Raw genomic sequence first — 11,220 nt, 5'->3', positions numbered from 1 at the left:
ATATTTATATATATATATACACACACACACTATATATATATATATATACACACCTAAATACTATAAGATGGCGTTTATCGAATTGACTTTGCAGGTTAAAAGCTTGCAATTTTCTCAAGTTCACAAGACTGGCAAGCAACAGAACTAGACTAGACCCTGCCTCTGAATTTCTCTAGAGTCCACAACTGCCCCACTTCTTCCAGCCTGAAGCAGACCTTGTGTTACTTATTTTCTACTCACTACTTCAAAATATATCTCAGGTGATACAAAGCAAGACTTCAAACCCCAAATACTGTTTTGGAATACGCAGCCCAAGGAATAAGCAATAAAAATACCAAAATAAATCCAAGTTGTGAATAAAGAAAGAGATATTTGTTGACAATATCATTATCTGCAAAGTCAATGTCAGAAACCTCAAAAGACTAGGGACTCACAAAATCATTTGGCTCAGCCTCTTCACTGTAGCAAGTGGATATATTTGAACAGAAGTTACATAAGAAGCTGAGGCTGCCTAGTGACAGGAAGGGATGTATAAACAATGGTTTTCTTTTCTTTTTTTTTTTTTCTTTCTCTGAAAGCACACCTGTCCAAGGCTTTCTGCTTTGTGCTTCAGATTTCCCATCTCACATCATCCTTAGGACACATCCTATTCTCTGCAACATTTGCAGAGGGAAAACTAATGAAGAGTTTGGAATGACATGGCATTTCTCCAGAAGCCTCTCATGGAAAGTTTAGAAACCAAGATGAAGACTGATGAATGACAACTAAAGAAACAAACACCCCATAGTAAATGGAGTAACAGAGATCAGACTGTGTCTACTTTTAGACCTGGAAGACTGAAGCAGGGCTGTTAGGCTACTTCTCACTTACTGTTCAGTGTTCTCAGGAACATAAGATCCTTAGTCTACATGAGTGACTTAAAGTTGAAAGAAGAAACTCAAGGCCTGCAAAGAGTCAAGGTGAGGACCCTGAGTGAGGACTGAGGGCAGACCTCTACCCTCCACAGAGATAGCCCCAAGGAACCTAAATCTTGATGTCATCCCTGGGAGGGCACAGACAGGTGGCATTTCCTGTTTTCATTCTGGGACCTCAAGGAGTGGGAACCTTGTTCTAAGGTTTTGAGACTTAGACAGTAGAGGGAGATGTTCCATGCCCTGCCAGGAATCAAATGCAAAATCATGAGTGATGACTGAGGGGACCACAGACCCTATAATAGGGAGGTGGCACAGAACCTCCGCCTGCCATCAACCCTGGATGGCCTTGGGCAGGGCTGTCAGGCTGACTTCTGCAAAAAGAGTTCAGACATATGAGGGCTTAGTCTGAGGGTAGGGTCCTCAAGTCAACAAAAAGAGTCCGAGGCCCTGCCATGAATCAAGGTGATGGCCCCTAGTGAGGGCTTAGGAAACCTTCTACCCTCAGAACTAAGAGAACCACATAGAGCCCCACCCTTACTGGTAGCCCTGGAATACATGGGCATTGTTGACATGATGTGACATACTTCCTCATATGATGTCACAAGGAAGGAAGGAAGTTGGTCTGATTGTGAATTAAGGTCAGCAGTTAGAGGATTTCCAGATTTCTCCAGAGGCCACAGTGAATATGCTAATAACTGAGGGAACCACATACACTATGAGTGGGAACACCACAGAATTCAACTGTTACTCTCAGCCTTGGGACAACGAGGACAGGTAAGAACAAATGAGAACATATGAGAAGACCCTCACATTCCCCATAGGGCATGTTTCAGGGTCGTTTTCTCTTTAGTATGAGGGGATAGGCCTTAGGACAAGGGAAGGAGAAGTTCCAGACCATACCAGGGGTCAAAGCAAGTGCTAAAGGAACCATCTACCACTAAATAGAAGAGTTAAAAAAGAATCTGGCCCTACCCTGGTTTCAGTGCTTGAAGGGCCAGGGCAGGGTTGTGAAGTTGAAGCTCTCAACCATCTCTTTATGTCAGGTCTATGGAAGGTGACATCCTTAGTCTGAAGGTGCAGTAATCAACATTCAAATGAAGGAAGTTGGGCTCCTAGGCCCTATATGCCAATGTAAGGACCCCCAAGGGTGGACTGAGGATCCCAGAAAGGCCAGGATGGAAAATTACCTACTCAACAGTCAGCACTGTGGGCATATAAACAGCAGTGATAAGCTGAGGACCCCCTTCACATCCTTCTTATGGGTCCCAGAGAGGTTTGTGATATAACTTCAGAGGAAATGGTTCTCATGACCTGCCACCAGTTGGCATGATTGTCTTGAATGTGAAGTAAAAGGACCCCTCAACTTAGAAGACTGGCAGCCACTATGTCACCTTAGTATGCCTGAGGCAGGGCTACCAGGCTAAAGCCTACGGTTCAGTCTAACTTCCTCCAAAGGTTTCCCAAGGGGGGCACATTGATCAGGATAACAGAATCTCAGTGTGTTCCTAGAGCAGTTCCTTCATGGAAAACTGCAAATGTTGTTTTTATTATAACTACGGTAGAATTTCCACTTTGAAGGTGCACAGACCCTCTCAATCTTCCTCCTCCAGTGGACTCTCTTGACCTGTTCTCCTACTCATTCTCCTGCCTGCTATCCTTTATCAGAGTCAACATGTCTCAGGATCAGAACAGTAAGCTCCACATTTGTGAGAAACACTACCAGATCCAAGATGACTCTCAGGTTCAGAGTGGAGCTCAGGTCAGTGAAGAAGTGGAAGATGAGCCCCTCCCCACTTCCTCTCCTGTTCTTGGGGATATTCCCCAGAGCTCATCTGCTGCTGAGTCAAGTGGCACTTCTCAGGAGCCTTGCAAATCCAGTACCATGACTTCTGCAGGCGTTTTTAACACAGGATCTGACGAAGGGGCTAACAGTAGAGATGAGGAGTACCCATGTTCCTTAGAGGTCTCCCCCTTCACTGAGAGTTCATGCAGCAATTTCATAAATATAAAGGTGAGTTTGTTGGAGCAGTTCCTGCTCTACAAGTTCGAAATGAAACAGTGTATTTTGAAGGAAGATATGTTGAAGATTGTCAACCCAAGATACCAAAACCAGTTTGCTGAGATTCTCAGAAGAGCTTCTGAGCACATTGAGGTTGTCTTTGCAGTTGACTTGAAGGAAGTCCACCCAACTTGTTACTTATATGACCCTGTCAGCAAGCTGAAACTCCCCAACAGTGGGAGGATTCATGCTGGCAAAAGGTTACCCAAGACTGGTCTCCTCATGACTCTCCTGGTTGTGATCTTCCTGAAAGACAACTGTGCCAATGAGGAGGATATCTGGAAATTTCTGGATATGATGCAAATATATGATGGGAAGAAGCACTACATCTATGGAGAGCCCAGGAAGCTCATCACTCAGGATTTCGTGAGGCTAAAGTACCTGGAGTACCACTGGGTGCCCTGCAGTTATCCTGCACGCTATAAATTCCTTTGTGATCCAAAAGCCTACACCAAAACCAGCAAGATAAGAGTCCTGGAATATTTGGCCAAGGTCAATGATATTGCTCCAGGTGCCTTCTCATCACAATATGAAGAGACTTTGTAAGATTTGTAAGATGAGGAAGAGAGCCCAAGCCAGAGATGCAGCCGAGACTGGCATCACTGCAGTGGCCAAGACTCTCTCAGGGCCAAGTTCAGCAGCTTCTCTCAATCCTATTGAAGTCTGAAGCTTTTTTCATCCAGTCAAGCAAATATAACATCACCAAAAGGGATTTTTTTTTTGAAATACCAAAGAACCCCCAGTAAAATAATTGAGATAGTGAAATAGAAAAAAATAATAAAACATGATCTTGGTTTTCTTCATTTCTTTGTCTTTTGTTTTGTAAAATTAAATGATTTATGCCTTGATATGTTTAGATTAACAATATAGGACAAATTAAATTTAATAAGTTAGATCTCTTGCTCACTGTCTCTTGTATTCCCCAAACATCATTTGAGTATCTGCTTTTTGGAAGGCTCTGTAACAGTACTTGGAGCTGCTCAGATAAAGGCCCAGCTTCTGCCCATAGGATCTTTGAGGTTAAAAGCTGCGGTCATATAAAGTACATGTTGAGTCACCCTCTGTGACTTATAGGAAAGCAGAAAGGATGGATGAGAAGGGGGCATTCCAGTTGAGAGCAGTAAAGCATAAATTTCATGAGGCAAGGCAGTTTGAGTTTTGGGAAACTGAAAGTCAATGTGTTGTAACTTTTAAATTAGCTGCATGGGGGTGCTAGATGAGGCTATGAAACTGGTAAGCAGAGGTGAGAACCCTCAGATGATGCATCTCAAAGTTGAGAGAGAAAACCCTTTAATGGAAAACTGAACTGTAGTGTAAACTCCAAAATTAAGGCCTAATACTATATACTGCCAGGCAGGCTAAGAGCTCCCCTTCTAATGCCGCTTGCCTAAGACAGAGTCCCATAGCTGTAGTGTATCCCTTGTCTTTTTTCCTATCTATTGGAAGTGGGGCTCAGGCAAAACCTCTGTTTCCTCTTTGTTATTTTGGCCTGGTGATAGTGGGGGTAAGGGATAAGGAGGCAGTAACGTAGGTGACGGTTCCTCTTCCCTCCCCTTTTTAGGCTCTTCTGTGTATAACGGGACCAAAGCCGCCCTAACTAAAGCCCATAATGTTAAAGATGTTACTGGGACCCGTTGCCCTTACACATGATGTTGTTTAAGATTTCTCCCCACTTGTTCCCAGAGCTCTACGTCTAGCATACCTTCTTCTGGGAACCATGGGTTATGAGATACAACAGTTTGCATTAGGTCCCTTAATTGAGCCTGTGAAACCGAGGCTCCACTAGCTTTAAGCAGCTGTTTCAATACTTTTATATACTGTTTCTGTTGAGCTGATAACTGTTGTCCCATGATGAAACCCTAGCCTGAACAATTCCCTCAAACTTGGAAACCCTGAGCAGGCACCGATGACTTATCGATTTACTGACTTACTGACTGCACAGTCTCCTTACCTTCATTTTGGAGGGTTCCTTCATGATTTGTTGCAGCATTCCTCTCGCAGGGCACCATCTGCTGGGGTCTGACCCGCAGACCCTGGCCAAATGACGGATGAAAGAAGGCACTCAGACACAGATATCTGGTGAAAGAGTGGGCTAGGGGACTGGCCACGCACAGACCCCAAGGAGGGTGCTGTAAAGAGTCAGCAGCTGAGGCCCTGATAAGCTGGTGCTGCGGGCATTTATTCAGCACAGATTTAATGGAAAAGGTTTTGAGACAACACACTTGTGGATAATTAACATGGTCGCCCCTCTGGAGAGAGCAGTCCTGCGCATGGATGATTAAAGGCCAGGTTCTGAGGCCTAAGTAACTAACTTATCTAGATCAGTTTCTTTTCATCCCCTTGTTATCTAACCTAAGCTCTTAAGAGAACTCAGCTGCCTTCAGCCAAATTTTCTTTCAAAGCTTTGCAAACCCCTGGCTTTCCAAGATGGTTTGCATCTTTCTACAATTTTTCCCACCACCCTGACTGATCTCCTACAATATATTGCCTTCAATTTTTCAAATGGCCTAACTGGAAATTCCTCTCTACACTATGCACTTGCAGATTGGGTCCCTTAGCCAAACAACCATCTTTATTAAGAGAACCAGGCACACATCTTGTTTTCTTTCCCTGACGGCCTTCAGGATTATTCACACAAGCCAATCACAACTTCCCATGAGAACTAGAGGTCACCTCTCCCTCTTGATCTACAAATCCTGCCTCCCAGAGACCTTATTCATTCACTCTGTTCCTGAGTGCAACCCTTGTGTGACCCTGTGTGGTATGTGGTGTACTGCTACCCTGGGCTGTGAGTGTATGTGATTAATGAACTGCTGTTGACCTCATCTATACAGTGCCCAGTATCATGTGTTTGAATACCACATAACCATAATGTGGAAATTCCTTCCTCACCAAGAAATAGGACACCACTAAAACATGCTCTTATGAATTACTTTGGGATCATAGATAATCCAGAAAGAATTATTTAGATTTAGACTAGTGGCTTACGCAACAGAAGTTTATTTTCTCACAGTTCTGGAGGCTGTAAGTCCAAGATCACAGTGCCAGCAAGGTTGGTTTCCTCTGAGGCCTCTCTCAGCTTTCAGAAGGCTTCCCTCTTGCAGCCTCTTTACATTGCTGTCCTTTTGTGTGTATGCATCCCTGGTGTTTTCTAGCGTGTCCTAACCTCTTCTTTTCAGGACACCAGTCAGATTTTATAAAAGTACTCTAATGGCCTCATTTTAACTAATCACCTGTTTAAAGACCTTATCTCCAAATATAGTCACATTCTGAGGTACTGGGGGTTAGGACTTGAGCACATGAATTTGAGGTTGGGGGCAAAATTCATTTCATAATAGGCAGGAGTGGGCGATACTTTTGCTCTTATCTCACTACAGTAGAACACAATGCACAAGCTACGTGTTCTATGCAAATTGTCTCCAGGGAGTTTCCCCAAAATAAGAGTGAGATGCACAAAAGTCACTGTGTTGGCTTTTTTTTTTTTTTCTTTTTACCTAGAACTGGAAGAAAGAACTAGTTCGTACTAGAAAAAGACATTCTAATTAGATTATCCTGAGTGTAACTTGGTAGGTTCTAAGGGAAGGCTAGATTTTGGTGGGGAAGAAATGAGTGAAAATATAGGTGGTTTGGATGGAAGGGTAGCTGGGATGCATTGAAGGAGTTAGTCCTTAACAAAATTCTAGAAGATTTTAATTGTATCCAGATGGGGAAGAACCCCCAACATCCAAATTAAATAACGGATGCCCTAATGGGGAAAATTGAATTTTACTTGCTACAGCAAATTTTTGGCTGATTTGGTGTTGTTGGAGAGCATTGCATTTTCTCTGACATATGCTGGATTTTTAAAAAATCTCAGGTAAGAAGATAATCATAAATAATTATAAATAAATGCCATTTATTAAACACCTAACATTTGCCAGTGACTGTGAAAGATTAAGTCTTAGTGATGAAGAGAATTAGATTAGTGTGTGTTTTCTGACAGCCACCTCCCTATCCCAGGCCCTCTGCCTTGTTCTTCAGCTTCCCCATTTCACATCGCTCCACTTGGACACAGACCTATTCTGCTCAAGATTTTTCGGGAGTGTGGCATTTCCCAGGAAGCTTTTCATTAAAGATACAGGAGCCGAGGATGTCGGGGCCTTGCTACAAAGGGCTCTCGTTGAAGTAAGGCTCTAAGAAGAGTCAAATTGGGAATCGTCTGTGGGACTGAGGGAACTACCCACTCCAGAACAGAGAAGGCACCATAGATGTCACCCCTGGAGTCAGCTTTGAGAACACTTTCACTGGGGATATGGGTAGGACTCACTTCCTCCTGAGGGTTACAGAAAGGTGAGGGACGTGGCCTAAGGCAGGCCACCTTAGCACAAGTGCAAGAAAGTGAGGGGTCTTAGGATCGGGCAGAAGTCAAGGTGAGAATACTTAATGAGAGTAAGAGAACCACCCACTTCAGAAGTATGTCCCGGGCCTGCTCCCCCAAAAAGCTCGACCCCTGTTCTCAGTCATGGAAGGCCCTGAGCAGAGTAGGCAGGCTGAGATGTGTGCTCATTCCTGCCTCTAGGGCCTCGGGAAGGTGAGGGCCTTAGTAAAAGTACGTGAACTCAGAGCAGCTGAGTGAGGAGGCGCAAACCCTAGCAGCAATCAAGGTGAGGAAGCTTAGGTGGAGAATCCCATCAAGCTCTTGTTTGCAGCTCCCTGAGTACCCAAACATGGATGTCAAGTATATGTGAGCTCTCCTTTCCTACTTGATGATACTGGGAGCTGAGGGCCTTGGCCTGGAGTGGGCAGGGGACAGCGGGCTAAGGTCAGCAAAGGAAGGAGTACCATGCCCTTCAGGGAATCAACAGCAGAAGCCTGTGTGATTTCTGAGGGATCACTGATCTCAGAAGTGTGCGGTAGCACAAAGCCTGCTCCTGCCATCAACCTTCGGAGGCCCTGGGCCAGGCTGACTTCTTCAAGGGGGGTCTCAGAGATGTGAGGGCCTTGGTCTAAGGGAAGGATCCTCAAGTCAACAAAGAAATGCAGCCCAAGTGCAGCCATGAATCAAAGTAAGTGCCCTACATGAGGACTGAAGGAACCCCTGCTCTACTGGCACCCTGGGATGCCTGTGCACTGGTTACATGACTTGCACTTATTTCCTGCTATGGTGTGGGAGTGGTTACTGGTAATGATGATGAGAGATTTTGTCTAAAGTAGATGGCCTGAGGTCTGCAGTAGGAGGATTTCCAGGCATTTCTACGAATTAGGGTGAAGACATGATATCTGAGGGGAACACCAAATCCATCCCCTATTCTCAGCCTTGGAAGGCCACAGGCAGGTGAGGTGGTACCCATATCTTAGTAGAGAGTCTCAGGAGATTCTGGTAGGAATAGAAAAGCCCTGGGCCATGCCAAGAGACAAAGGAAGGGTGGGGAGGACCACCCACAATTGAACAGGTAACAAAGCATCTGTGTCCCACCCTTGCACTCAGTACTTAAAGGACCGGGACAGGACTATCAGGCTGAGGCTTCTCCCCAGTTCTTTATATATATAAAATCTAAGGCAGATGAAATCTTTGGTGTATGATTGTAGCCACCAGTCAGCAAAAGGGAAGTCTTCCAGGTACTACCTAGAGATCAGGTGAATTCCTTGAATGAGAACTGAAGACCCAAGCATCCCATGACAGAGAGACCTCCACATAGCTCCCAGTTGGGTGCCCCCTGACAGAGATGGTGGACTGAGATGCTCCTTCACTTTATCTTCTGGGGTCTTCTCCACTTTATCTTGCTGGCTTTGGTTTGAGGTGTCAACATCAGAGCAGCAGAAGGGAGGGGAACCACGGCCTGCCAACAATTGATATGATGATTACGATTGTGAACTTAAACCCCCACACTCCAAAACAGAGAACCCCCATGACCAGCCCCTGCCACCATCTCAGTACACCTAAGGCAGGGTTAGCAGGCTGCCACCTAAAACTCACTCTAACTTTATCCACAGGGTTCTCAGTGGACAGGCGGACCAGGAGAACAGGCGCTCCATGGGTTCCTAAAGCAGTGCTCTTGGAAACCTGTAGCTGTGGCCTTTGTTAAAGCCATGGTAGTCTCTCCCTGCTGCTGGTGCTCACACCATCTCATTCTTCCTCCTTCAGGTGCCCACATTGCCAGCCATCCTGTCCACACTTTTCCTATTCTGCCTAACTAGAGTCATCATGTCTTGGTATCAGAAAAGTAAGCTCCATGTCCATGAGAAACGTCACCAGACTCAAAGTAAGACTCGGGGTAATGGGGGTACTCAGGCAATAGCAGTGGCAGCAGAAGAGTCTCCTTCCTCCTTGTCTCTTCTTTGTGGAGATGTTACTGAGAGCTTACCTACTACTGGGTCATGTAGCACTTTGAAGGGGCCTCAGAAAGCCTCAACCACCACTACTTACATAGGCATTTTTTGCTCTAGACCTGATAAATTTTCCAGTGGCCAAGATAAGGAAGAGAAAAGCACAGCTGAGGCCCCACCTTCCAGTGAGAACTCGTGCAGAGACCCTTGAACCAGGAAAGCTGAGTTGTTGGAGCAGTTCCTGCTCTACAAGTATAAAATGAAACGGCCCATTACAAAAGAAGATACGCTGAAGGTTGTCAACTAAAAATACCAAAATCAGTATGCTGAGATCCTCAGAAGAACTTCTGAGTGCATTAAGGTTACCTTTGCAGTTGATATGAAGGAAGTCATTTCAACCCATCACTCCTATGATCTTGTTATGACTTTGTAAAGCCAGAAGTTCCCCAAAATGGGAGGGTGTTTGGTGGCAGGGGGTTATCCAAGACTGGTCTCCTGATAAATCTGCAGAGTGTGATCTTCATGAAGCGCAACTGTGCCACTGGAGAAGACATCTGGAAATTCCTAGACATGATGTGAGCATATGCTAGGAGGAAGCACTACATCTATGGAGAGCCCAAGAAGCTCATCACTCAAGATTTGATGAGGCTAAAAAGTACCTGGAGTACTGTTCAACAGTGATCCTGCATGCTATGAATTCCTTTGGGGTTCAATAGTGCATCTTGAAACCAATAAGATGAAAGTCCTGAAGTTTTGGCAAAGGTCAGTGATACTGTTCCTAGTGCCTCCACATCCCATTATGAAGAGGCTTTGTGAGATGAGGAAGAGAGAGCCCAAGCCATAGATGCAACCATGCCTGGCACTACTGCCAAAGCTAGTGCAATTTCCAGAGCCATATGTCCAGCTTATCTTCCCACCCCTATTGAGGACTGAGGACTTTTTATCATCCAGATAAGAAGATATGACATCACAGTAAAGATTTTCTTGAAAATACGAAATAATCCCACAGTAAAATAAGTAGGGTAATACAATGAAGAAAAAAATAAAACATGATTAATCCTTGTTTTCTCTGATTCTTCTTAATCTTTAGTTTTGTAAAATTAACTGATTTGTACTTTGCTTTTCTTAGCTTATTCAATAAAGTAGAAAAAATTAAATCTTAATAAATTAGGAATTAGACCTTGTGTTCACTGGCTCTTCTAGTCACCAAACATTAACTGAGCATCTGCTCTCTGGAAGACTATGTGCTAATACTGGAGATACTCAGATAAATACCCAGTCCCTGCTTATAGAAGTTTTAAGCCTATAAGCTATGATCATTTAACTGCCCTTTATGACCTATAGTTAAATTAAAAATAATGAGTGAGGATGAGGGTGTTCCTTATGAGAGCAACCAAGAGGGAATTTCCTAAGCCAGGCAGTTTGGGGCTTTGGAAAACTGCAAATCCTCAGTGGAATGTAACTTTCATTTAAGTTGGTGGGCTAGCTGAGGTTCTGGAATTGATGAGTAGCAGCCATACCCTCGATGGGTGTGCTTCAGTTGAGAGATAAAACCCCAAGAATTAGTGTACTTGGGCTTCATAAACAAAATACCATAATCTGGGTGGCCTAAGCAACATAAATTGATTTCTCACAGTTCTGGAAGCTGAGAAGTCCAAGATCAAGGAGCCAACATATTCAGTTCCTAATGAGGGTACTCTTCCTGGATTGCATAAAGTCACCTTTTCTGTGTCTCCTCACAAGGAGGGGAGAGAGCGAGTTCTAATCTCTCTTCCTCTTATAGAGACACTAATCCTAATATGTGGCCCCTACCCTTAAAACATCAACTAAACATAATTATCCCTCAAAGGCCCACCTCCAAATACCATAACATTGGGAGCTAGGGCTTCATTATATGAATTTTGGGGAAAATACAAAGTTCACTCTATAATGGAAAACTGC

At 44.3% G+C, this 11,220-nt stretch overlaps 1 protein-coding gene across 1 annotated transcript; it reads left to right on the top strand.

Moving 5' to 3' along the window:
* The first annotated feature begins 1,664 nt into the window (after positions 1–1,664).
* Positions 1,665–3,769, top strand: LOC105534405 (melanoma-associated antigen B5). The gene is made up of 2 exons (XM_011973121.1): positions 1,665–1,688; positions 2,580–3,769. The coding sequence occupies exon 2, from the start codon at positions 2,587–2,589 to the stop codon at positions 3,517–3,519; it is 933 nt and encodes a 310-aa protein (XP_011828511.1). The 5' UTR covers positions 1,665–1,688; positions 2,580–2,586; the 3' UTR covers positions 3,520–3,769.
* Positions 3,770–11,220: the final 7,451 nt, after the last annotated feature.

This window comes from Mandrillus leucophaeus, unplaced genomic scaffold (assembly GCF_000951045.1).
Source record: "Mandrillus leucophaeus isolate KB7577 unplaced genomic scaffold, Mleu.le_1.0 Scaffold1345, whole genome shotgun sequence".
NCBI classification, from domain to species: domain Eukaryota; kingdom Metazoa; phylum Chordata; class Mammalia; order Primates; family Cercopithecidae; genus Mandrillus; species Mandrillus leucophaeus.
Note: the sequence above shows the minus strand (reverse complement) of the source record. Positions and strands in the feature narration are given on the sequence as shown.

Bases quoted from the DNA above. Each gene is read 5' to 3' on its own strand.
- LOC105534405 (XM_011973121.1), top strand. From the start codon at position 2,587: ATGTCTCAGGATCAGAACAGTAAGCTCCACATTTGTGAGAAACACTAC.